Raw genomic sequence first — 26,452 nt, 5'->3', positions numbered from 1 at the left:
TGAGCCTTCTTCAGGTATTACATATAAGCTGAGCTTAGCTTATATGTAATACCTGAAGAAGGCTCATATAGATTCGAAACGCGTTGTATGCTAATAAAATTTGGTTATTTAATTTATCTTCGCATCCTACCTACTGTGTTCCGGGAGCACATACCACCTGGAGAATAATTACATATGTGGTTCCCTTTTATTTATGATGAGCCTTCTTGGTATCTGACCCCGGACCTCTTGACTACCCAGCCTCATGGCTGTCTATGAGTTGTGACTATCTTGACAGCTTTGTGTCTTAGATGACAAATTAATGACCTGTGTATTCAAACTGGGTTGTAGGTACTCACAGGGTTTAGGCAGTTCCTGAAAGGATACACTGGCTCTAAAAAATAACCCCTCCTGTGGGGTCTGTTGTTTATCTTTCTCGTTTCGCGACCCCTCCCATGGCTCCTGTTCCTTCCCTGTTGGTGTTTGAATTTGCTCTATCTGAAATCAGTATCCGTTGAGGATAAATCCATTTCCAGGTCCATGTTAGAGGCCTTATTGGAGGACTGGATAGGCTTTATTATCTTTGAAGTCTTGAAAGTCCCGCACGTACTGCTTATGCTTTCTTTCCTTACTGAAAACGCTCTAGTTGACTTGCAGTTTGGTTTCCCTTGTCCCGACGTTAGGTTCCAACATAAATTTTTTGTGATCTCAATCTTTTCTTTTAATTTCTAGCTCAGGATGGAGAAGGTCTGCTTCTCATCATTCAAGAGCAGTGATATAAAGTGTAAGGAACTATTGCCTTTTTTTCCAGCAATTGACAAAACCGGAGTTTGTAAATCTACCCCCTGGATTACGATGATTCTCTGGCCTCTATAGAAGCCTATAGAAAAAAAAACACCAAAATCACACAGTACAACAGTGTCTTTAGACCCACCGAGGGAAGACGTTTTCATGACTGTATTTGCGCAATTTGTATTTTCAGACTGTATTTACGGAATTGATTAAAATTTCCGGTAACTATAATAAGTTCGTGACTTATTAATCTGAGATAGCAGTTTTAATGGTGTTCATTTGTTTTTAAAGATATAGTCTTGATGCTTCAGAAATGGAAAGTGATCTAGAAAGGGATCTGGAAGCAACCACCAGTGTCACAACTAAGGAGATTATGCCATTATCTCGATCATGGGCGACAAAAGCTAACCTGCGAATAGAAGCTGACATTGGGAAACTGGATATTACGAGTGCTAATATAGAAAACGAGGTACAAATATTACATTTTAAAACCTTGTTTGGTAATGTAAGAAATCATAATGTAATAAAAATTTTAGTGAAATGTTATGTGGTAAATGGAACCTAAAGATAGGTATCAGCTTAGTTCTGAACCTCAGTAGATTTTCAAATCTACATTAATGTCATAGCCACAATATATGGCATCAATGTATGACAGCTGCAGGTCCCACCAAGGGGATCCACACATATCTGAGCACCACCGCTGTGAAAGGAGAGCTGCTTGGAACTTCCATTCAAAGGAATGGGAGAGTTACCCATGTACAGCCATCTCTCCACTAACAGTGGGGAAGGATAGGGCCCAGATCTCACAACATACGTAGGTCCCATTAATGGCCCCGCATCTATCGTAAATTACTTACATTAATTGCATATCCTATAGATATGCCAGAATTATACAGAATGGGAATAAACCTTTAAATATTTTTAACACTGACAGAAAAATTTAACCAAGTGCTCTGTTCTCCGTAAATTAGTAGTAGTCTGGGTTTAAGGGAATCTGTCACCAGATTTTTGCCACTAAATCTGAGAGCATGACAATGTAGAGATAGAGACCCTTATTCCAGCAATGTATCACTTACTGGGCTGCTTGCTATAGTTTTGTTAAAATCTAAGTTTTATCAGCAGGAGATTATCACTAAAGGACTAGTAAAAACACTGCTATGTAGTCCTCTACATTCATGAACTCTGTATAACCCGGCCCACACCACTGATTGTTGGCTCTCTGCCTATACACAGTGTACACAGAAATCTATCAATCAGTGGTGTGGGCAGGGTTATACAGAGCTCAGCATTCAAGGAACTGGAAACAGTGATTTTAGCAAAATTACAGCACGCAACCCAGTAAATGATACATTGTTTGAATCAGGGTCTCTGCCCCTACATTTTGCTACTCTCGGATTGTTCAGCAAAAACTCAGTAACAGATTCCCTTTAAGGACTTCACTAATGTGGTCATCTGACTTGAGATAACCCTGGTGAGGGTCTCTACTTTCAGGCTTTGCATTATATATTTATGACAGCTCAGAAAGTAAATTCCTCTCATCACTTATAATGTCCAATTTCTAACTTTGGAAGGATGAAGACAGCTCTAGTAAGAGATTGCGTTCCAAATCTATGCCGTCCACACTTGACAAGATCTCAACCCCAAGAATCTCACGCAGCCTGGAATCATCATGCCCTGTCATTGAAGGTGAGTGAGGCAGAAGAAGAATGGAATATGTTTGCAGCACAAAATCTCACTACAAACTAAGACTTTCTAAGCTTGTGAGTTGTAAAGAATCCAAACAGGTCAATTAACCAGTGGCCTCTGCTATTATGGATTCATTCTGTGGAAATTACTAGCTGCAGTTTGCATACAGTTTATCCTTGGTTCAGCCACTCGCTTTCTTATTTTAACATTTTGGGCAGTATTTGTAAGACAAAGTCAAAAGGATCAAACACATGTACAAAGTGTTACAAAGATTAGCACCTCATTGGTGTTTTAGACCCAGTTTTGTCTATAAATAACGACCAAAATAGCACCATTTGAAAGTGAACTGCAAGTCTGCCATTTATAAGTCACTGAAGCATTGCATACTGTGATTGGCTGCAACATTCAGGTGACAAGAGGAGAGCGTCACAGGACCGCTGCAGCCTATGATTGGCTGCAGGTGTTCTGTAACTGCCGAATGGGTCAGACATGTCTTCGGGAGGAGGTGATCCAGAGCTGCCCAAGGTTTTGACCAGGGACTTTCACCAACACGGATATGGCCCTTTTTGCTTTGTTAGTACTATTTTGTAGTCAGATGCTAACTTCTGCCAGACAGCTATGTTGGGCTCTAAAAAAGAGTTGGTTCAAAATCTAGTCATGATATCACAGCGGCATTTAACAGCGCCGCGGCGGAAGCGCGTCACTTACCCCGCCCATCGGTGACCCCGTCACGTGATCGCGGGTCACCGATGCGTGAGCATGACAACCCGGGGTCTGCAGCAGACTCCTGTGGTTGTCATGTACTGATCGCTATGAGCACCACCTAGTGGTCGGCGCTCATAGCACAGGAGCATTTCTGCTACATACAGGTGATCTGCTCATCACCTCTATGTAGCAGAGGCGACCGGACAGTTGCTGCTTCTAGTCTCCTACGGAGACTATAGAAGCAAGCAAAAAGTGTAAAAAAAATGTTTTCAAAAATATTAAAAAAAATTAAAAAAATCTAAAAGTTTAAATCACCCCCCTTTTGCCCCATTCAAAATAAAATAATAAAAAATAAACCCCACATACACATATTTGGTATCGCCGCGTTCAGAATCGCCTGATCTATCATTATCAAAAATTTTTTTATCCGATTGGTAAACGGCGTAACGAGAAAAAAATTCCTAATGCCAGAATTAAGTTTTTTTGGTCGCCGCAACATTGCAATAAAATGCAATAATTGGCGATCAAAACATCGGATCTACCTCAAAATGGTATCAATAAAAACGTTAGCTCAGCGCGCAAAAAATAAGCCCTCACCCGGCGCCAGATCCCGAAAAATGGAGACGCTACAGGTCTTGGAAAATGGCACCATTTTTTTTTTTTAGAAAACTTTGGAATTTTTTTTCACCACTTAAATAAAAAAAAACCTATACATGTTTGGTGTTTACGAACTCGTAATAACCTGGAGAATCATAGTGGCAGGTCAGTTTTAGCATTCAGTGAACGTGGTAAAAAAAAAAGAAAAAAAACGACCGTGGAATTGCATTTTTTTTTGCAATTTCACCGCACTTGGAATTTTCTTCCCGTTTTCCAGCACACGATATGGTAAAACCAGTGATGTCGTTCAAAAGTACAACTCGTCCTTCAAAAAATAAGCCCTCACATGGCCATATTGAACAAAAAATAAAAAAGTTCTGCCTCTGGAAAGAAGGGGAGCAAAAAACGAAAACGCAAAAAAAGGAAAATGCTCCGGTCATGAAGGGGTTAAAGTAAAGCAAAAAAAATTGCTAAACATGTTAGATACTATTATTTTCCTTATACCACTTCTTGCTGGCTTTCTTTTTGGCAATAAAATTATGGTGCATTTTTGAACTCCTCTAGGACACATATCATTTCCATTTCTCAAGATTGTCTACTGAGGCGCAAGAAGTGTCTAAAACACTATTTTTTGGCACAAAGAGAAGACTGTTGTTGACGCGCCCCCTGGGCCATGTTCAGGGGATACCCGGAGCCGGATCTGTATGGGGGTAGTAGTCCTTGTGGCGGTGACCCGGTCCGTGCCCAGGGTGTCAAACTAAGTGTGTGGCAGTCTTTGTAGATGTTGTTAAGTGTCGACTACGCCACCCGTTGAGTGCGGCTTTGAAGCCGCCGCTGCAGAGCAGTCCGCTGAGGCCAGTGGTATATGTGCAGCAGTGATGGTATAACCCCCAACGGGAGGGGTATGGCCTCAGGGCAGCAGGTGTGGATGATGGGGGTTGTGATGATGCAGGAAGGAGAGGCAGAGTCAGGAGATGCAGTTTCAGGGTTTTTACTCACTGATGTTGCTTTAGTCACTCTGGCCTTGGGTGACCACCCGAGCCGTGCTGCGTCCACCAGGTCCTGGACTCGGCCAACCCCCAGGCAGTCCGGAGCATGGTCCTGAGCTTCCCTGTCTCTCTCTTCCTCCTGGCCGTTCCCACCAGGGATCCACCTTTGGCCGGCTCCCTCGGGTCTCTTGGTGGTCAAACCTCCTCTGGGTTCCCTGACCCTATGCTTGGTGTGCCTTTCTGGTGGATTTGGTGAGGGTCGTGGCAAATCTTGACCACGACCTCCGGTTCCTGGCTAAGGGTTACTTCTGCCTCTGCCAGCTTGGGTTCCGGTACCCGTGTCCGCCAACCCTTCACCCTTTCTGGTCTGTTTCTGGGTTCTTGGGGTTCCTTCTGTCTTTCTCTCTGGGTCCTTCTGACTCCTCTCTCTCTCTCTCTCTGCAGGCCTTGCTCTGGAGCTGGGCCCAGCCGGAGCCACAGCTCCCTGTCAGCCCTCCTGGCTGAGCTCCTCTGCTCTTCTCCTCCTGCCTGAACTGAACCCTGATCTAAGATGGTGCCCACCTTATATACTCCCTCTATGTGTGAGCCCAGGTGACCAGCACCCAATGAGCTCCTAGCTTTACCCAGACTGCTCCCCCTATCTGCCCCTACACTACTGGGATGTTCCACCCCCCTCCCACTCCAGCCAGGGACAGACGCTGTCGTACCTGCACATATACTGGTGGGAGTACCGTAGTTCTGTCCCCCGGAAATGGGATGTATGTAGTGCATGCAGCCTACTAGCTCAGTTCCACACTCCATCCTTACCCGGGAGTGGAATACCACACCTCTGGCTTGAGGTGTAATACCCCTGTAGCAGCCGAATCCTCAGGGTGCTACATTCCCCCCTGGTAAATCACAGCACGTCCTCGGGCTGTAAAAGAATAAAAACATCCACAAACATACAAATTTTTTTCAAAAACATCATAAACATATAAAACATTATATATATCATCAGCATAAAACTTTTCATATAAAACTTTTCATAGTAAACATTCTTGTTCCTCCGGCCACGGTGCAACTTGTGACCGGGTAAGTGCCACAGTCTCTTGTAGAAAAAAAACAACAGTTTCCTATAAAACCGGTAGGGGGCGCCTTAGAAAGCGCAACTATATACAAGGGGAGGTATGGCCGCTCTCAGTCCTCAGTCAGTGGGAAGAAGGAACATACGGGTAACTATGCACAGTTCTTTTTACCGTACTCTAGTAGCGGCGTCCTCCTAATACTTCCTCCGTGTACCCTTCAGACCCGTCCGGGTCCTCTTGCTCCTCCTGACACCTCAGCTCTTTCTCTGTCAGGCGATGTACATGAAGGGCATAGGGTCCTTTGGCACATTGGTGCCGGGTAAAGGTGACCTCATCACCCAGGTAAAGGTCACGACCTCTGTGTCCCTCCGGTAGGTGGGACTCGACATCTCTTCTGGTCACGAAGACGTCGCCGGGGGTGTGATGATCTCTGATGAAGCCCCAACCGTGCTGCAGTTGGAATTTGATTACAGTCCCGGTGGCACGGGGACCGTGGGCTGCACGGGGGTTCCGTCGGGTCCGGCTTTTCTGCTCTGCACTCCGGATTTGCAGCCGCTCCTCGCGGACCCGCCTCTCTCTCCTTTCTCTGTCAAAGACCTCTAACTGCTGCCGGCAGCACTCTGCTCGCTGGGCTGCGGCCGCCCGGGTCTCTTGAGTGAACCCGATGAGGTCTCCTCCAGTGGGGTCCCACTCAAACTGCGCCTCCTCTAACGAGAGCGGGGTCATCTTGACGGGCGCCGGAGCCGGGATCAGGGGTTCATCCAGAGGTCTTTCTTTCCGGAGTCGGGGATGGTGGTACTCCGGTGGCCACACAAAGGGCTGCCCATCCGGGCAAGTGTGCTGGGCCAACAAGTCCTCACCCAGGTGCGGCACAGTGGAAGTTGAGGGCGCGGTGGTGGTAGCGGCGCCCGGGTTCACCAGGCCTTGCGACCAGGCCTGGGGCACCCTGAAGGTGAAGGGCACCGTGAAGACGGCGGCGCCCGGGTGTACTTGACTTTGCGACCAGGCCGGTGGCTCGGCAGAGGTAGAGGGCGCTGTTGGTACTGCGGCGCCCGGGGGTACTCGGCCTTGCGACCAGGCCGGTGGCGTCTCCCGCTTGGCCGCGCTCAGGGTTGAGGCGCGTGACGTCACAGGGGGCGTGGCCGTGGCTTCTGTTTGAGGCCTAGTCGGGAGCGGTGACGGTGCAACGACGGGCACGGCAGGGAAAATTTCGGGCTCTGCGACGGGGAGCTGGGGCAGGCTCACGGCTTCTCGGCTCGGGGTAGTGACGTCCCCTTTACCTGCCTCCGTTTCTTTAGCTCCTTCCTCGGCGTCGTCTCCGGCCTTGATTCCTCCTGCGCCATCCTCAGAGGCGGTCTGACTCCTCGTCTCGGGTGGCGTGCTCCGTTGGCGGGTTCCTGCCTGCAGGGCCATCTCTCTGCTCCATGTGGCCAGTACGTCTCGCTGCACTCGGGCCATCCTCTGAGCCAAGCCCTCCAGTGCGGTCCGTGCATGCTCCCGATCTCTGGGGAGCTGCGCCAGGATCTCCACCAGGCCTTCTGGGGTTGTCGCTTGCAACAGGCTCCTGACCGCTGGGTCGGTGCTGCCTGCCTCCCCCTCCATCTCCGGGTACGACTCCTCCAGACTCCTCCAAGCTGCTCCCATCTTCTCTCGTTTGTTCTCTCTCCGCCCCCATTGAGGGCGGTCCTGGGGCAACTTGGTGATTGTCAGTTCCAGGGGCAGACCCCCCACGCTGATGGACATCTCAATCATTGCAGTCTCTGCTGGTGGGGGCGGTCTTCGTTTTTGGCGCCATTCTTGGTCCTGGCCCACGATGGGAGGTGGCCTTTTGCCACCCTCTGGCACGCCCAAAATGGCGTCCGCTCTGCCAAGGCGGGAAATCTTCTCAGATGGCGGGAACCGCTTCCCAATGGCGGGAAACTCTGTGGATGGCGGGAAAAGACTGCAGATGGCGGGCAAACGGCGGGAACCGATCCGAGATGGCGTCCGATGGCGGGGACCCTCCGGAATTGGCGGGAGACTTCTTTTTACGGTAAATATGAACTTTTCTTCAGGCACGCAGTACCCGGTGGTTGCGGGCACGTTATCCTGCCGACTATGCCAAAGTTGACGCGCCCCCTGGGCCATGTTCAGGGGATACCCGGAGCCAGATCTGTATGGGGGTAGTAGTCCTTGTGGCGGTGACCCGGTCCGTGCCCAGGGTGTCAAACTAAGTGGCAGTCTATGGCAGTAGATGTTGTTAAGTGTCGACTACGCCACCCGTTGAGTGCGGCTTTGAAGCCGCCGCTGCAGAGCAGTCCGCTGAGGCCGGTGGTATATGTGCAGCAGTGATGGTATAACCCCCAACGGGAGGGGTATGGCCTCAGGGCAGCAGGTGTGGATGATGGGGGTTGTGATGATGCAGGAAGGAGAGGCAGAGTCAGGAGATGCAGTTTCAGGGTTTTTACTCACTGATGTTGCTTTAGTCACTCTGGCCTTGGGTGACCACCCGAGCCGTGCTGCGTCCACCAGGTCCTGGACTCGGCCAACCCCCAGGCAGTCCGGAGCGTGGTCCTGAGCTTCCCTGTCTCTCTCTTCCTCCTGGCCGTTCCCACCAGGGATCCACCTTTGGCCGGCTCCCTCGGGTCTCTTGGTGGTCAAACCTCCTCTGGGTTCCCTGACCCTATGCTTGGTGTGCCTTTCTGGTGGATTTGGTGAGGGTCGTGGCAAATCTTGACCACGACCTCCGGTTCCTGGCTAAGGGTTACTTCTGCCTCTGCCAGCTTGGGTTCCGGTACCCGTGTCTGCCAACCCTTCACCCTTTCTGGTCTGTTTCTGGGTTCTTGGGGTTCCTTCTGTCTTTCTCTCTGGGTCCTTCTGACTCCTCTCTCTCTCTCTCTCTCTGCAGGCCTTGCTCTGGAGCTGGGCCCAGCCGGAGCCACAGCTCCCTGTCAGCCCTCCTGGCTGAGCTCCTCTGCTCTTCTCCTCCTGCCTGAACTGAACCCTGATCTAAGATGGTGCCCACCTTATATACTCCCTCTATGTGTGAGCCCAGGTGACCAGCACCCAATGAGCTCCTAGCTTTACCCAGACTGCTCCCCCTATCTGCCCCTACACTACTGGGATGTTCCACCCCCCTCCCACTCCAGCCAGGGACAGACGCTGTCGTACCTGCACATATACTGGTGGGAGTACCGTAGTTCTGTCCCCCGGAAATGGGATGTATGTAGTGCATGCAGCCTACTAGCTCAGTTCCACACTCCATCCTTACCCGGGAGTGGAATACCACACCTCTGGCTTGAGGTGTAATACCCCTGTAGCAGCCGAATCCTCAGGGTGCTACATTGTTGTCACATTGGAGTTAGTAAATCCCCCTATATAGTCTATAGCTTAGGGAGTTTGTGCATGATACAGAAATTGACATGACGGACATTTTTTTTTTTAATGCCATTTATGTAATGTCTGATTCATCTACTAAAAAATGTCCTACCTTTCAGTCTTGTAAAGATGTCACATGATATGCAATGTCAGGTCTTATTTGTTATGGAGGTGATCACCCTCTGACATTTGCTGATACTAAGCAGTGCCATCTGCCTGTTACAAACATAGGTGAAACAAAAATAAATCCAGAGCTTACCAAACTGAGCAATTGTATAATGTACGAGCCTGCAGCCATAATAAATCACATGTTCAGTGCCAGTTTTATACATACATGGCATTTCTAATTATACTGCAGTGTGTAAATGTAAAACTAGGAGACACATCTACTAGGACAGACTGAGTACTAGAAGACCCCAATACAAAATATAAACCCTTGAACGGTATCCAGCCAGTGAAGTAACTGATGACATTATTTATGGCTATTATTTAAGGTTTATTATGTTTTGTTTCATACCTCAGTAGAAAATGATACATTACACAGCCAGCATCTGCCTTGAATGTGTATATGCAAATTTATGACCCCGCTGGATGGGGGGGGGGGGGAATAGGGGGGAAAGGGGTTAGCGTTTTTCCAGCATTTTTGTGGCATCTTTTCTACTGATGTTTTCTAGTCATTTAAAGGGAACTTGTCACCAGAAATAATGCTATCAACCTACATATATGTGGTTAAGCTGCAGGTTAACGGCGAGATTATACTGCCCGGCGCCTGCACGCAGCCAAATGCAGCAGGGAGAAAATGAACTTTATTCTGCCCACCAGCATTCGGTTTCAGTCATGAAGAATTTTTTCTCCCGTTTTCCAGTACATTATATGGTAAAATGATGGATGCTATTTCAAACGGCAACTCATCTCACAAATAACAAGAAAAATATTAACCCTTAACGACCTTAGACATATCTATATGACGCGCCCCTGGGCCTGCTGCTTCGCGCGGCATCGCGCGCACGGGGGAGCTTACCCGGATCCGGATCAGATGGGGGTAGTAGTCTCGTGGCGGTGACCCGGTCCGTGCCCAGGGAGTCAAACTGAGTGGCTGAGTAGTAGCAGTAGATGTTGGACGACTACGCCACCCGTTGAATGCAGCTTTAGGGCCGCTGCTGCAAGACAGTCCGCTGAGGCCGGTGTTATAATTGTGCAGCGTAGATGGTATAACCCCCAACGGGAGGGGTATGGCCTCAGGGCAGCAGATGTGGATAATGGAGGTAGTGATGGTGCAGCAAGGAGAGTCAGAAACGTATAATGCAGTTTCAGGGTTTTTACTCACAGGTGTTACTTCAGTCACTTCGGCCGGGAGTGACCACCCGAGCCGTGCTGCGTCCACCAGGTGCGGGACTCAGCTAACCCCCAGGCAATTCCGGAGCGTGGTCCTGAGCTCCCCTCTCTCTCTCTCTCTCTGGCCGTCCCCACCAGGGATCCACCTTTGTCCGGTTCCCTTGGGCCTCTCAATGGTAAAACCTTTTATGGCTTTCCTGACCCTACTCGTGGTGTACCTTCCTGGTGAATGTGGTGAGGGTCGTGGCAAAACTTGACCACGACCTCCGGTTCCTGACTAAGGATGTTTTGCCTCCGTCAGTTTGGGATCCGGTGCCCTCTTCTGCCAACCCTTCACCCGTTTTAGCTCACTCGTGGGATCTCGGGGTTCCCTCTTGGTCTTATGTCTCCGGGCCTTTCTTCCTCCTTCTCTCTGCTTCAGGCCTGGCCCTGGAGCTGGGCCCAGCCGGAGCCACAGCTCCCTGTCAGCCCTCCTGGCTGAACTCTCTCCTGGACTCTCTGACCCTGTTCCTAAGATGGTGCCCACCATATATACTCCCTCTACGTGTGAGCCCAGGTGACTAGCACCCAATGGGCTCCTACTTCTATGCCCAGAGCCCCTCCCCTATCTGCCCCTACACTACTGGAATGTTCCTCCCCCCCTCCCACTCCAGCCAGGGACAGACGCTGTCGTACCTGCACATCTAACTGGTGGGAGTACCGTAGTTCTGTCCCCCGGAAATGGGATGAGTGTAGTGCATGCAGCTTGCTGAGCTCAGTTCCACACTCCATCCTTACCCGGGAGTGGAATACCACACCTCTGGTTGAGGTGCAATACCCCTGTAGCAGCCGAGTCCTCGGGGTGCTACATATACATCCAGGTTGGTAGAGACTTCCCGCCTTGGACATATGGATACGTCCTGGTGATTTGGCGCGCAGGCTCTGTGCGCACACGACAAAGGATATATAGCAAAGTATTGAGATGAACTTTTGTAATTGACCAAATATTTATTTTCCACCAAAATGTGAAAAAAATTTCTTTCCAGATCAGACAATGTGATTTTCAGGATTTGTTTTCTCATTTTGTCTCTCATAGTTGAGGTCTACCTATGATGTCAATTACAGGCCTCTCTCATCTTTTTAAGTAGGAGAACTTGCACAATTGGTGGCTGACTAAATACTTTTTTTCTCCACTGTATGTACCCATAAATATTTTTATGAAAAAAAAAAAAATTAAGATCAAATGTATACATATTTGGTATTGCCGCATCCGGAACGACCTGGCCTATAAAAGTGTCCAACTAGTTAATCCTTTCAGTGAAAAACGAGAAAAAAAAGGAGGCAAAAAACTTTGCTTTTTTATCATGCTGCTGAACAAAAAGTGGAATAAAACACGATAAAAAAGACGAATGTTAAAAAAAAATGGTATCTCTGAAAATGTCATCTTGTCCCACAAAAAACAAGCCGCCATACAGATCCATCAGCAGAAAAAAAAAGTACAGCTCTCAGAATAAAGCGATGCAACAAAAATCTATAAAATAGTTTTTATTGTGTCAAAGAGGCAAAACATAAAAAAATGATATATGTAGTATCGCTGTAATCGTACCGACCGGAAGAATAAAGCTGTGTTATCACATCTACCAAACACGGAACACCATGAAAAAAAAAAACAATTCCTGAATTGCTGGTTTTTGTTCATTCTGCTTCCCAAAAATCGGAATAGAAAGCGATCAAAAAATGTCACGAGCCCGAAAATGATACCAATAAAAACGTCAACTCAACCCACAAAAAACAAGCCTTTACATGACTCTGTTGGCCGAAATATGGAAACATTATAGCTCTCAAAATATGGCGATGCAAAAACTAGTTTTTGCAAAAAAAAAAGCGTTTTTTAGTGTGTGACAGCAGCCAAACATAAAAACCCGATATAAATCTGGTATTGCTGTAATCGCACCGACCCGAAGAATAAAGTCATCTAATCAGTTATACCGCACGTATATCTTGCCCGAGTATCTCAAAGGCGTCTCTCATTCTGATCTAGCTATGCAAGGGCATCTTTTGGAGTTTCAAAGAAATGCGTAGAGTTCATTGCTACCACCCTAAGCCTTGCAAGGCATGGTATTGAGTAAGACCGGTTTCACACGTCCGTAATTTCCGGTACCGGAAAAAACGGTACCAGAGATATCCATGTCCCCGTGTGTCCGTTTGTGTCACACGTGTGGCAACCATGTGCTGCCCGTGTGCCGCATCAGGATTACATGTGCCGGCGCCTGGGAAGCAGCGATACAGGTAGCACTGTTCCCAAGCGCCGGGTGCTGAACACTGCCCTCATCATGGTTCCCTGCCGGCGCTGCGATCAGCACCAGCAGGGACAATGATGAGGGTAGTAGTAGTAGTCTGTTCCCGCAGTGTCCCTGTGTAAAAATAAGAATAAAATAATAAAATCCTTATACTCACATGTCTGGAGATGTCACCCGCTGTAATCCTCTGACCGCTGACACAGAGGAGCTGTGGAGAATAACTCGTTCCAGCCAGCGAGCGGCTCACTGAGTGCAACTCTGGAGCAGCTCATTCTCCCTGAGCGAACTGTAGCACTGATTCCCAGGCGCCGGTACATGTCACACGGATGACACATGGATGTCATCCGTGTGGGACGTTTTGCGGACCGTGCATCTGCAAGAAAACGGACATGTCAGCGTGTGGGAGCACAGGGACACACGGTCCGTGGAAATGTAATACAGGTACTTTAGATGCAGTGACACAGAAACACAGCAGCCAATACAGGGTAAATAAACAGGGAAAGTTTATGATAACAAGATGAATCTCCACGCAGGGAGTAACAGGGGAAAATATGGGGAAATAGCAGGTATTAGTCTGTAACTGACAGTTTACAGTTTAACTAGATGTAGCAGAGGCAAACCGGTAACAAACGACAGTTTTTTCACTTAGCTGACTTGTATCCTCTACAAGGCAGTTGCCAGCTGGTGCTGGTGACGCTGTCTTCAGGCGTCCCCGCCCAAACAATGCTCCGTCTTCTGGCGGTAGCGGGCGGTCTCAGGTTTTACCCGCTGAGCCCCTAGTCCATAACACGGCACCTCACGTGCTCAGCTCCACGGACCCTGCGTCTCTTCTCCCTACAGTCAGTTTGACTCCTCCTGTCCACTGCACTCGGATCCCTTGCTCCAAGTCCTGTAGCCAGGAGCCTGGACCCTCTCACACTGCTCTGCTCCGCAGGACTCTGCTCCGCTTTACCGCGCAAACGTCCTCGTCTCTCCCCCTCTCTCGTCACACCAGGAGTCCCTCTGTCACCTGACCTCCCAGCTCTGTCTCTGGACACACCCCCTGCTTCCCTGTCACATGACTCCTCCGCTTGCAGTCTGTCTTCCCCCTGCAACACGAGGTACGGCCCCGGCAGTTCCGGATGCCTAACTCTGAAAGTACTTACACCCCGGTCTTCCCCCTTACACTCCCGCTCTCCTTTAACTCGCCATTCCACGGGCGAGAGTTCCTTCATCAAACGTTCACATTCTTGGACTTCCTGGACGATACGGTACCATATGAATTGATCTTGTTCGTAACGGTGAGGGTCACTCTGATTTCCAATCTCCGCCTGCCCGGTGGCTTCAACCGATGTTGTTACCTCGCCGCCTGCACTGGAGACTGCAGGTAATCGAGTGCTGGGGCTCGGAGGTAGAATTAATAACTCTTCTTCGTCCACATCGTGGCTTGGGGCAACTGTGACAGGTCCCTCTCTAGAAGCAGGTGATTCTTCTCCACCCTCGTCATCTTTAGACAAACAGGGTCACAGCATACTACGATGAACCACTCTGGTAGGGGCTCCTTCAGCCCCCTCGGGTTGAACTTCATACACAGGTCCTTCAGCGCCAATCCTGCGCTTCACTCGGTGCGGGGTCCGTTCCCACCGCCTACTCAATTTGCCCCGGGGCCGCCTGTCCCGAACCAACACCCGCTCCCCGGGCCTCAGAACTGTCCCTCGAAGAGGCAATGTCTCATGATGTTTGAGCTCCTGAAACTTTTGTTGTACCAACCGTCGGAGGGTCTGCAGTCGATGCCGATGTTCTCGGACCCAGGAAGACACCCCCGTCCGTGGGTAGTCCTCCTCGGGGTCCAGCTCTAACTCGGTGATCTCTCGCCCCTTTTGTCCGAACAGCAAGGTATAAGGAGTGAACCCCGTCGTACTATTCACTCGGTTGTTGTAGACCCACACCATCTCGGCCACAAACTCAGGCCATCGTACCTTCCGATCTTCCTCCAACGTGCGGAGCATTTGGATCAGTGTCCGATTAAAGCGTTCACAGGCCCCATTTCCTTGAGGGTGGTAAGGAGTAGTCAGTGACTTCTCAATCTTGTACAACCGGTGCAGCTCTTCCATCACCCGGCCTTGGAAGCAGGCGCCTTGATTGGAATGAATCCTCTTTGGGCAGCCGTAGACCCGAATGAAGTCTCGGCAGATGGCCTGCGCAGCTGACTCGGCGGTCTGGTCTGTGGTCGGGGTCACTACCGCAAACTTGGTGAAGTGGTCTGTCATTACCAGGCAGTGTTCATACCCGAGATGCGCAGTTCCAACAGTCAAATAGTCGATCATCAGCACCTCTAAGGGGGCAGAAGTCACAATAGTTTGTATGGGGACCCGCTGCTCCGGGGGCTTTACCAGCTCACAGCTCCGACATCTTCGACAAGTGTCTTCTATTGTTGCTCACAGTCGGGGATGATACACCAGCCTCTGCAACCACTGAAACGTCTTCTCTGGTCCGAAGTGAGCCCCTCGTTCATGAGCCTCCTTAGCCACTACTCTGACCAACTTCTCTGGGATCACCACTTGCCAGGTGGTCCCGAACTCTCGCAGTAGCTGCACCCGTCGGTACAGCAGCCCGTCTCGCAAACACAGTCTCTCCCATTGTCCCAGCATTTTCAGTGCTCCCGAGGACAGGGTACTCCTCTCTTCTCGACTGGGGACTTACCGCAAAGCCACCCATTGACGTAATTGAGCAACTTCTCTGTCAGTCTGTTGAAGTCGGATCCAGTCATCTCTTGGCCGTCCTAGCACTTGTTCGTCCGACGTCTCTCTGATCTGTACCTGCGCCGCAGCCAGCGGTCCTACGAAACTTCGGAAGCTAGGGGTCTCATCCGCCTCCAAATCTTCATCGCGGTCATGATCAGGCCATTCCTATGTCACTCTGGAGAGGGCGTCGGCGTGAGTATTCTCTGCCTTAGGCCGGTAGGCGATCTTATACTGGTACCTGGCCATGCGGGCCACCCACCGTTGCTCCAGGGCCCCCAATTTCGCATTCTCCAGGTGGGCCAGCGGGTTGTTATCTGTTCTCACCAGTACTTCGGACCCGGACAAATACTCCGCAAACTTCTCGGTCATTGCCCAAACCAGAGCCAGCAACTCTAATTTGAAAGAGCTATAATTATCTGGGTTCTTCTCGGAGTCGTGAAGGGAGCGGCTGGCGTATGCAATTGTGGCGCCCCTGAGGGTTCAGTCGCCACAGAGGTACTGCATCTCACCCAGAGGTGTGGTATCTCACTCTCAGGTAAGGAAGGAGTACAGCTCAGGACCCTAACACCTGCATTCACTACACCACATTTCCGGGGGACAAGGCGAGATTGCTGCTACGGGAGAGCACAGTCCCTGGTCCCTGGCTGGAGTGGGGGGAACCACCTAGAGAGGGGGAACCATGTAGTGGATGGGGTGGAGAACATAGATCCTGGGAGCACATGTAGTAGGAGGTATAAAAGCAGGGAACCATCTTAGGTCGGTGGTCAGTTCCAGTCAGACAGACTGAGGAGAAGTCAGGGAGCAGAGGCTCTTTAGGAGCTCTGCTCCACAGGCGGGCCTAGTCAGGAGGCCTGAGCCTGAGAGGAGAGAGAAGCAAAAGAGGAAAGGGAGCAGGACGGCTCCAGGAACGAGGAGAGAAGGGACCCTAGGGGTACGGACCGTGCAGCAAGTCACCCGTATGCCCGCTGCTACCAGGAGGTAGAGGGGTCAGGCCAGATAAGGGGAATCGGTCCCTCAACTAGTGGAGAAACTGAAAGGCTCAGCTAGAAGCCGGAGGCTGCAGCATTTTACGTACCGTAAGCCAAAAGTCCACACCAGTCGCACTAAGAAGGTAGCCACATAGGACCCAGGGGACAGAACATACGTCGCCCGCCAAGGCCCGAGGGTACCGGATAGAAGTGTTGCTGGGTGTGAGGTGCAGGGAGAAGGCCAGAGGAAGGACACAGAAGGGGGTCCTGTTAAGTACTCCAGAGATACCTGAGGGTGGACTGAGCCCCTCACTGAGTACGCACAGCACGACGGGGGAGATTGCTCTGGTACCTGTGATCTGGAATGAAACAACTGTGAGTAAAAGACCCTGGGACTGCATCACACTGACTCCGTGTTTATTACTGCCTCCCTGCACGACAACCACCATCATCCACACACACTGCCCTGAAGCTAACTCTTCCTGTGGGGAGTTATACTACCCTTGCTGCCAAACACCAGCTTCAGAGGACTGTTCCACAGCGGCGGTCTCTATTAACCGCACTCCACAGGTGGCGTAGTCGGACATTATATAACCTATATACATAAATACGCCTTGGATTGACCGCCCTGGGTCATGGACCGGGTCACCGCCACAGTGACTACAACCCCCAGCATCTACCGGCCCAGCTCCGGGTACGCCACGGCCCAGGGGGCGCGTCACAATCACGCGCTCTTTCCCCTCCTGTACTTGGGATAACACGGCTCCCAGACCATGTAGGCTCCCATCAGTGTGGAGTATGAAGAGTTGGGAGAAATCCACATAGGCAAGTATTGGGGCCTTGGTCAGAGCCATTTTTAGGGCACGGAAGGCATTTTTCTGGCTGCTTCCCCACCGAATCGCCTGATTCTTGGAGCCCGCCGGCACTGACTTAAGTAGCTCCAGCAATGGGTTGGCTATGCGGGTGAAGTTCTTCACGAATCTTCGGTAGTACCCGGCAAGTCCCAGGAAGGCCCGAACGTCCTTCACTGTCTTCGGGGTAGGCCACTCCTGTACGGCGGCCACCTTTTCCTGGGTGGGCCTGATTCCTTCACCGGACACAGTATGACCGAGATATTCAACCTGTTTGCGGAACAGGTGGCACTTCTGGGGCTTCACCTTTAGGCCATGACTCTGTAGGCGACTCAGTACTTGCTCCAGTCGGTGGAGGTGCTCCTCGAAGGTGGCGGCATAGACAATTATGTCGTCAAGGTAAATCAGTGTCGCCTCGAAGTTCAAATCGCCCAGGCACCTCTCCATCAGACGCTGGAACGTCCCGGGGGCGTTAGTCAGGCCGAAGGGCATCCGATTGAACTCGAACAGTCCCATGGGTAATATGAACGCTTTCTTCGCATGGTCATGTTCGGCCACGGGCACCTGCCAGTACCCACTGGCCAGATCCAAGGAGGAGAAGTATCTTGCCTTCCCTAAGGCCGACAGGGACTCTTCGATTCGGGGTAGTGGGTAAGAGTTCCGTACTGTGCAGGCATTCAGTCGTCTATAGTCCACGCAGAACCGCAGGGTCCCATCTTTCTTCTGGACCAGGACAATCGGGGCTGCCCACGGACTCTGACTCTCCCATATCACACCATTCTGTAACATATGAGCTAGCATCTGCTTAACCTCTTTATACATCTGGGGAGGTATCTGCTGGTATCTCTCCCACACTGGGGCAGCGCTCCCAGTAGGAATCTTGTGGGTAATGGCTTCGGTGCAACAAAATCATCCTCATGGCGAGCAAAGACTTCCTGGTACCGCTCCAGCACATCCTCAACCTGCTACACCTGTCGAGGTGTAAGTCCCGTCAATTCAGCCCGCATTCATTCTAGGATTCTTCGTCCCCCCTTCGCACTAGCCCGGTGGGGTTCCGGCGGCACGGTGACCACCAGAGTCCAGGGGTCTCCTTGTACAGCGGACAGCTGTACCACATCAGGTCGCACGAACTTCTCTGGCATTCCCAGAATCTGGGCTATTTCCGCCCTGGGAGGGAGTGTGAGATCATCTTCGCCCAGATTAACACACCGCACTTTAACATTGCCACCCTGGACGGTGGCCAGTGTCCGAGCCACCAAGAGTCCGGGGGGTACTTTGTCCATCGATGTTGGTTCTATCTGAACTTCGACCCCCTCAAGAGGTGTGCAGGCCCGTGCGGGTAATGTGAGTACAGTTTGTCCGGGCGGTAAGGTGAGCGCCGTAGCTGCTGGCACTATTATTTTCCCCAGGATCTTCCCTTCACTCGACGTCTCCTGAGCCTGGGCAGCTCGGATTAGTTGTTGAAAGACCCTCCTTCGGGGAGTTTGCGGGTCCCACTGGTCTAGAGGAATCTCCTTCGGCTCACTAAGCAGGATTTGCCCGATCTCTTTCAGCACATTCATTCCGAGGGTCACCGGGGGTCCACTTCTGGTTCCCCCTGCGACTAGGACGACTCCTTTTTTTCCCACATCTTTTCCTCACACTCGTATCTTCATCCACACCACCCCTGCGACCGTGATGGGTAATTGATTAGCTGCCGTGAGTCTAATTACTGGTCCCCATTCAGGCCACGCTATCGCTGGAAATCGCTGTTGAAAGTAGGCTTCTGTCATTGTAGTCACCTGGGATCCCGTGTCAACCAGGCAGTGAACAGCCCGACCGCTTTTTTCGGCCCAGACAGTCGGGCTGCTGGAAACTAGGTGCTTGGGACTTCCTCTTTTTCTTTCCCCTTCCTCAGGCTCCGTGCTGTGTCCCCCGAACACGGAGCCCGCTAGTTTAACGGCTGTCGCGACAGGGGCCGCCCTCGGCTAGCTCAGCCCCTGGCGTAATGTCCTGCGCCTCCACACTTCCAGCAGGTCATATCTGTCTGTGTAGGGCTGCCTCCCTCCTCTATGGAACTCTCCTTCAGGGGGGGTCCTGAATTCAATTCTTTCCATAACTGGGGCAATCGATCTGGGTATCTCTTGTGTCGGGGCAGGGGTCTTCTTGAGACTGGACCATTCATCCCGCATCTCCCGTATCTCCTTCCGCATCTCCCGAGCCCATTCCGGTTCAGCTGCAGGCGGGGTGGGTACCTCATTACTCCGGACCATCCCTGCCAGGGCCGTCACCCCCATCTCCTGCTCTCTCACACGTGCCTCCGCCCCCACTTCTAGAAAAGTCATACGTGGGTTGGCGCGTAGGCGCTCCCGCAAGGCCTGCTTCAGCTTCACATCCCTGAGGCCTGCCACAAACTGGTCCCTTAAGATCACGTCAGGTGGGCCCATTCCCAAATTCCCCATGTCGTCTTTTCTAGTGATATAGGCATGCACCCTCTGTAAGGCATTAACATACTGCGTCACAGTCTCCCCCTCCTGCTGCACTTGGTGAAACAGCCGTATCCTCAGTTCTCCTACATTGGTGGGATCCCCATGCATCTCCTCCAGTATCTGCACCACTTTTTCTACAGTATCCCGGTCATGGGGAGGGCGGTACATCACGGACTGTCGGGCCTCGCCGTCCAGGGCCAGTAAGGCTATTTCGGCTTGCATAGCAGGGGTCATCGGGTGCATACGTAACATACTCCTAACTCTCTCAACCCAGTCCCACAGCATCATATAGTCCCCGGTGAACTTTGGGAGATTGCTGAGCATGGCCCCCAGTGGCAAGATAGATTTAGGGGCTCCCAGGGTGGACTGCTCTGCAGTGTCTGTGTCTATGTCTAACGACTGCATCCTGCCGACTACGCCAAATGTACAGGTACTTTAGATGCAGTGACACAGAAACACAGAGCAGCCAATACAGGGTTAATAAACAGGGGAAGTTTATAATAACTGTGTAAATCTCCACGCAGGAAGTATCAGGGGAAAAACAAGGGAAAAGCAGGTATTAGTCTGTAACTGACAGTTTTCAGTTTGTCTAGATGTAGCAGAGGCAAACCGGTAACAAACGACAGTTTTTTCACTTAGCTGACTCTGGCTCCTCACAAGGCAGTCGCCAGCGGATGCAGGTGATGATTTCTTCAGGCGTCCCCGCCCAAACAATGCTTCGTCTTCTGGCAGCAGCAGGCGGTCTCCGGTTTAACCCGCTGAGCCCCTAGTCCATAACACGGCACCTCACGTGCTCAGCTCCACGGACCCTGCGTCTCTTCTCCCTACAGTCAGTTTGACTCCTCCTGTCCACTGCACTCGGATCCCTTACTCCAAGTCCTGTAGCCAGGAGCCTGGACCCTCTCACACTGCTTTGCTCCGCAGGACTCTGCTCCGCTTTACCGCGCAATCGTCCTCGTCTCTCCCCCTCTCTCGTCACTCCAGGAGTCCCTCTTTCACCTGACCTCCCAGCTCTCTCTCTCGACACACCCCCTGCTTCCCTGTCACATGACTCATCTGCTTGCATTCTGTCTTCCCCCTGCAATAAGAGGTACGACCCCGGCAGTTCCGGATCCCTTGCTCTGAAAGTACTTACACTCCGGTCTTCCCCCTTACAGAAACACACTGACATGTGCACAGACTCATTCATTAGAATGGGTCTGCGTGTGTCAGTGTCTCCGGTGTAGAGCCCTAAGCTCTACGTTTAATGTCCAGGAATTGGGCTCTTTATTTCTGGACCTCGGCCGAATAATCAGGAAACAAGGAGATTTTGTGTCCGTCCACTGGTAGATCAGAAATATTTTTCACCATACGGAGTATTATATCCCTGTCTCTGTAGTGTAGGATTTTCATGAGCACTGTACCTGGGGGAAGTGGCCTAGTTGGAACACGATGGGCGCGTTCGATAGCAAATAATGGGGTCAGGCTGTCTTTCCCAAATGTTTTTAGTATCGAGTCCTCAAAGAATTCAGTAGGCCTATTTCCTTCTGCTTTCTCATGTGCCCTCACAAAACGAATATTATTCTGGCGTAACCGGTTTTCCAAATTGTCCTGTTTTGCTCGGATAATTTTTAAGACTCTCCCATCTTGTTGTATGTCTCTATTCAAAGGCCGAAGTATATAATCCATTTCGCTTACTCTCTTGGGCCTTGCCTCACAATGGTCACTTCCTCTTATTGCATCCCATTTGAAATACAATATTGTTTAGGGATTTATTACATTGCCCAATTGCTGACATCACATCAGTGAGAGTGGGTTGTTTAGTGATAGGGTCAGGCTGCTGTCCATTTTCACTCTGCCCCCTTCAGCCTGGCTTATGTCCTCACTGACAGTATGTAAGGTGCTCATCATACCTTGATGTGCTTATTGCACAGGCCATTTTGCTGACTAGCCTGGCTGCGTTGGCTCTACTCTGGGGCTCTTTTCCTCAACCAGAGAGGTACACCTGGCGAACGGCTCCAGTCTGGCCGCAGCTTGTTTTTGATGCATGGCCGCCTGTCCTGCTTTCACTGCGGGTTCAGGCGCTTTGGCCTGTCTTATATCTCATGCTAGGCTCCCTTTGACATCCTCCCTCTCCTCATTTTTTCCCCTCCGTGCAGAAAAAAGGAACCAGAACGTACTGCTATCACTGGTGGGTAGTTGTGGTGTGGGTGTGTGCTGATTACCGCGGCGGCACTGCACGGAGCACGTCGGTACTGGATAAAAGTCCCAGAGAGCTCAGGGATCACATCACCTCACATTGTGCAGCAGCCATGCCCCCGACTTCCTTGTATTTGGCTTTTTCAAAACTTTATTGATACCCTTATGTACAGTTTATATGCATTTTGATGCGTTTCTGCAGCAGAAACACGTTAAAGAGGCACATGCTTTTGTTACCTGCGGATTTTCCGCATCTAATGCAAGTCTATGGGAAAAATCTGCACATAATACGTACCCGCAAGACAAATTGTCATGTTGCGGATTTAAAACACGCACCGCACTGAGTTTACACTGAGTAAAAAAAAAACACAGTGGGCATGAGATTTCTATAAATCCCATCCACTTTGCTGGTAGTATTAGATGCTGCATTTTTGGCGCAGCGAAAATACGCAACGTCAAAAACTCCCTAAGAACTCATCGTGGGCACACAGCTTTAGATTGGAAAAGCTGAGCCTCCAATATACAGAAGACACTAGTGCTGCAAATTTGATCATCCGAACAGCCCAACTGGATAACATTGATCCAGGTCCTGTGCATGTTAGTCTTTCACATGGTCGTGTGAGCGTACCCCTACAGATCACAGATTTTACCTTCCTTCCTGCAGAGCAAGCACACAATTTGGTGAGATTCGCTTGTCTGAGAAGTACCAACTGTGAGTGGGGATTGGATTGAGTACAGCATCTGAATGACATTGTGGAGTCTTGTGCTCAGATGTGGCGGGATCATCACATATATAAAACTATGCAAATGATTATAATCATGAAAATGCTGCACACCAAAACCACAACAGAAATGGACAATCCTAAACACATACCACTGTGCTATTATTTCACTGCAACACAATGAATTTCCCCCATATAAAGATCTAACTGAGTATTTCTTATCTAGTAATCCAGCCACCTGCCATGGAAGTCATTGAGAAGGACCATGTGGAACCAACTCATGTGTATGTATAAACTTCCTTTTCTTATTTTGCGTAGTGTCATATTAATAGAACTTTTTAAGTGAAACATTGGGTCATGTAACATACCAGGGCCAATAATTCTTAGACTTTAGTCTCTAAAATACAAGTTTTCAAGGATCACCCTGACTCTCTGCTTTAGAGCCTTGATATCATATGAAGTAAGAAAATAGCTCTGTATTACAGTGCTGTACACGAGAAGTTGCCAAAATCCTGATGGCACTCAGTGCAGAGCAGCCGAGCTGGGAGTGATGCCATGACGGGGCTTTGTTTTGGCAACTTCTAGAACATAGTCATTTGGTTATTTGATGAGGTGTTGAAGGGGTTCTCCACTATTTAGACATCCCCTTTCTTAAATGCTCTAATCCCCTGTGAAGGCAAAAAACCCTGATGTCATGTCAGTGATGTGGGCACAGAGTCCAATCAATAGCGCTCGTGAGACTCTGCCATGTCACATGACACCTGCCGTCCATTAGTGGCTGATGAAGGGCTGTAGCATTCATGTGGCATAATAATGTCCTACAAGTTTTGGCAGACCCGGATCCAGTATGGGAAGTGAGTATATATATATATATATATATATGACAATGACTCCAATGATGCGTCACTTACTGGGCTGCTTGCTGTAGTTTTATTTAAATCACCCTTTTATCTGCTGCAGTTCTGCTAGTTCTCCCAATGATGAGTTCTGTCTAACCTCAACCACATAAATAAGTGCCGCTGCCAATCAGTGGTGAGGACAGGGATACCCAGAGCTAATTAAATATCAAGAACTACATTTAAAGTTATCATTGAGAAGACTAGCTGAGCTGCAGCAGATAAAACAGTGTTTATCAAATTAGCCCAGTAAGTGACCCAGCAGTAGGATTTTGGTTTCTTTTCTACTGTATACAGTTCCCAGATGGGTTCCCTTTATATACATACACTGTAACTATGTATACACATATACATTTGTTCCAAGTCTAAGTGTATATACAGGTGCATCTCACTAAATTAGAATATCATCAAAAAGTTAATTTATTTCAGTTATTCAATACAAAAAGTGATATTCATATATTATATAGAGTCATTACAGAGTGATCTATTTCAAGTGTTTATTTCTGTTAATGTTGATGATTATGGCTTACAGCCAATGAAAACACAAAAGTCATTATCTCAGTAAATTAGAATGATTAACAAAAAACACCTGCAAAGGCTTTCTAAGTGTTTAAAAAGGTCCCTAAGTCTGTTTCAGTAGGCTCCACAATCATGGAGAAGACTGCTGACTTGTCAGATGTCTAGAAGGCAGTCATTGACACAATCCACAAGGTCCCAGAGTTCCAATTTTCATTTGGAAATCAAGGTCCCAGAGTCTGGAGGAAGAGTGGAGAGACACACAATCCAAACTGCTTGAGGTCTAGTGTGAAGTTTCCACAATCAGTGATGGTGTGGGGAGCCATGTCATCTGCTGGTGTAGGTCCACTGTGTTTTAACAAGACCAAAGTCAGCACAGCCGTCTACCAGGAAATTTTAGAGCACTTCATGCTTCCCTCTGCCGACAAGCTTGTTGAAGATGGAAATTTCATTCTCCAGCAGGACTTGGCACCTGTCCACACTGCCAAAAGTACCAATACCTGGTTTAAAAACAACAGTATCACTGTACTTGATTGGCCAGCAAACCCTCCTGCCCTTAACCCCATAGAGAATTTATGGGGTACTGTTAAGAGGAAGATGAGAGACACCAGACCCAACAATGCAGACGAGCTGAAGGCTGCTATCAAAGCAACCTGGGCTTCCATAACACCTCAGCAGTGCCACAGGCTGATCGCCTCCATGCCACGCCGCATTGATGCAGTAATTGATGCAAAAGGAGCCCGACCAAGTATTAAGTGCATTTACTGAACATACTGTACCTTTCAGTAGGACAACTTTTCAGATTTTAAAAACATTTTTCAAGCTGTTGTTATAAAGTATTCTAATTTACTGAGATAATGACTTTTGTGTTTTCATTGGTTGTAAGCCATAATCATCAACATTAACAGAAATAAACACTTGAAATAGATCACTCTGTGTGTAATGACTCTATATAATATATGAGCTTCACTTTTTGTATTGAAGGACTGAAATAAACTAACTTTTTGATGATATTCTAATTTAGTGAGATGCACCCGCATAAAGGTCTAACAAATTATTTGCTTCTTTAGTTGAAGTGTAATGAAAATCTGTATCAATGTATCCATATAACCCAAGATAAATAGTATCTTCTCCTTACAGAAGACCTGTCACTAGGCCAAGTTGGCAATGTTGGCTCTTATTTTTTTTCCAATATTCCATTTTTTTCAATCCACCATATGGTTCCTGAGATAAGGCTTTTTAATTAGAGCTAAATTTTATGGTCTTACCAAGAGGGCGGCGCTCACAGGGTAGTAATGCAGAGCAGGCTAGATAATCCTGTGAGCCATTCTTCCTAGGGAAAGGCCATAAAGGTTAGCAGGAAATAAAAAGGTCCATATCTCTGGAACCGTATGGCAGATTGAAAAAAAAAATCTTGACTACTCAAACGAGCAGTGAGAATAAAATAAGAGCAAAAACTGCCCACTTTTGACAGGCCCTCTTGAAAGGAAATCTCTCAGCTCATTCAACCCCTCTGAGAACATGTACGTACAGGTTTACAGAACACAAGTACCGGTAAATCCATTACTTTATTAACTGAAAAAGCTCCTCTGCTGCAGAGAACTAGACTTTAGAAGTGATATGCAAATGAGGCTGGTGGTGCTGGGAACAGGATGGAGCACTTCTGCTGGCTCAGCTCCCATCTCCATTCTCAACCTAACTCCGCCTTGCATGACATGATTGACATGCTGCAGCAATTTCACATTAAGGCTAAGTGCCCACGATGCAGAAATGCTCCGGATTTTTTCTGCATCTCCCTGGCAGGAAAAATGCATGCGGATTTTACATGTGTTTTTCCCGCCAGGTAGAAGCGTTTGTCAAGCGTTTTTGCATGCATTTTCGCATGCGGGTTATAAAGCACTTTTCCAAGCGATTTTAGCATCATTTGGAAAGTGCTTGACAACTTGGTCACACTATATAAATCCATGCAACCGGCATGAATTTATATAGTGTGACCAAGTATTGATGCTGCAAATGGCAGCATCAATAGTAAAAAAAGAATAAAATGGTGAAAAATAAAAATAAAACATTATACTCACCTTCCGATGGCCCCCGGTCTCCTTCTCCGGTGTCTTCGGCGGCTCGCGGTGGTGTAAAAGGACCTTCAATGACGTCATTTAGTCATGTGACAGGTCACGCGACCGCCGACGTCAGCGGTAGCGTGACCTGTCACATGACTAAATGACGTCATGGAAGGTCCTTTTACACCATTGCGAGCCACCGAAGACACCGGACGCACCGGAGAGAAGACCAGGGGACATCAGAAGGTGAGTATAATTTTTTTTTTATTTTAATTCTTTTTTTAAAC

General features: G+C 49.1%; 1 protein-coding gene across 6 annotated transcripts in view; it reads left to right on the top strand.

The window, feature by feature from the left end:
- The window catches only part of LOC141274287 (rho guanine nucleotide exchange factor 18-like), a 513,433-nt gene that overhangs the window by 310,601 nt on the left and 176,380 nt on the right, over positions 1-26,452 (top strand). For all 6 annotated transcript variants that reach the window (XM_073686293.1, XM_073686291.1, XM_073686292.1 and 3 more), the window contains exons 4-6: positions 1,063-1,240; positions 2,343-2,457; positions 22,920-22,977. In XM_073686293.1, coding sequence (XP_073542394.1) covers positions 1,063-1,240; positions 2,343-2,457; positions 22,920-22,977 — 351 coding nt within the window. The remainder of the gene's footprint in view (positions 1-1,062; positions 1,241-2,342; positions 2,458-22,919; positions 22,978-26,452) is intronic.

The sequence above is a fragment of the Phyllobates terribilis genome, unplaced genomic scaffold (genome assembly GCF_046119375.1).
Source record: "Phyllobates terribilis strain yellow unplaced genomic scaffold, ASM4611937v1 Scaffold_1__5_contigs__length_1240528914, whole genome shotgun sequence".
In the NCBI taxonomy this organism is placed as follows: domain Eukaryota; kingdom Metazoa; phylum Chordata; class Amphibia; order Anura; family Dendrobatidae; genus Phyllobates; species Phyllobates terribilis.
Note: the sequence above shows the minus strand (reverse complement) of the source record. Positions and strands in the feature narration are given on the sequence as shown.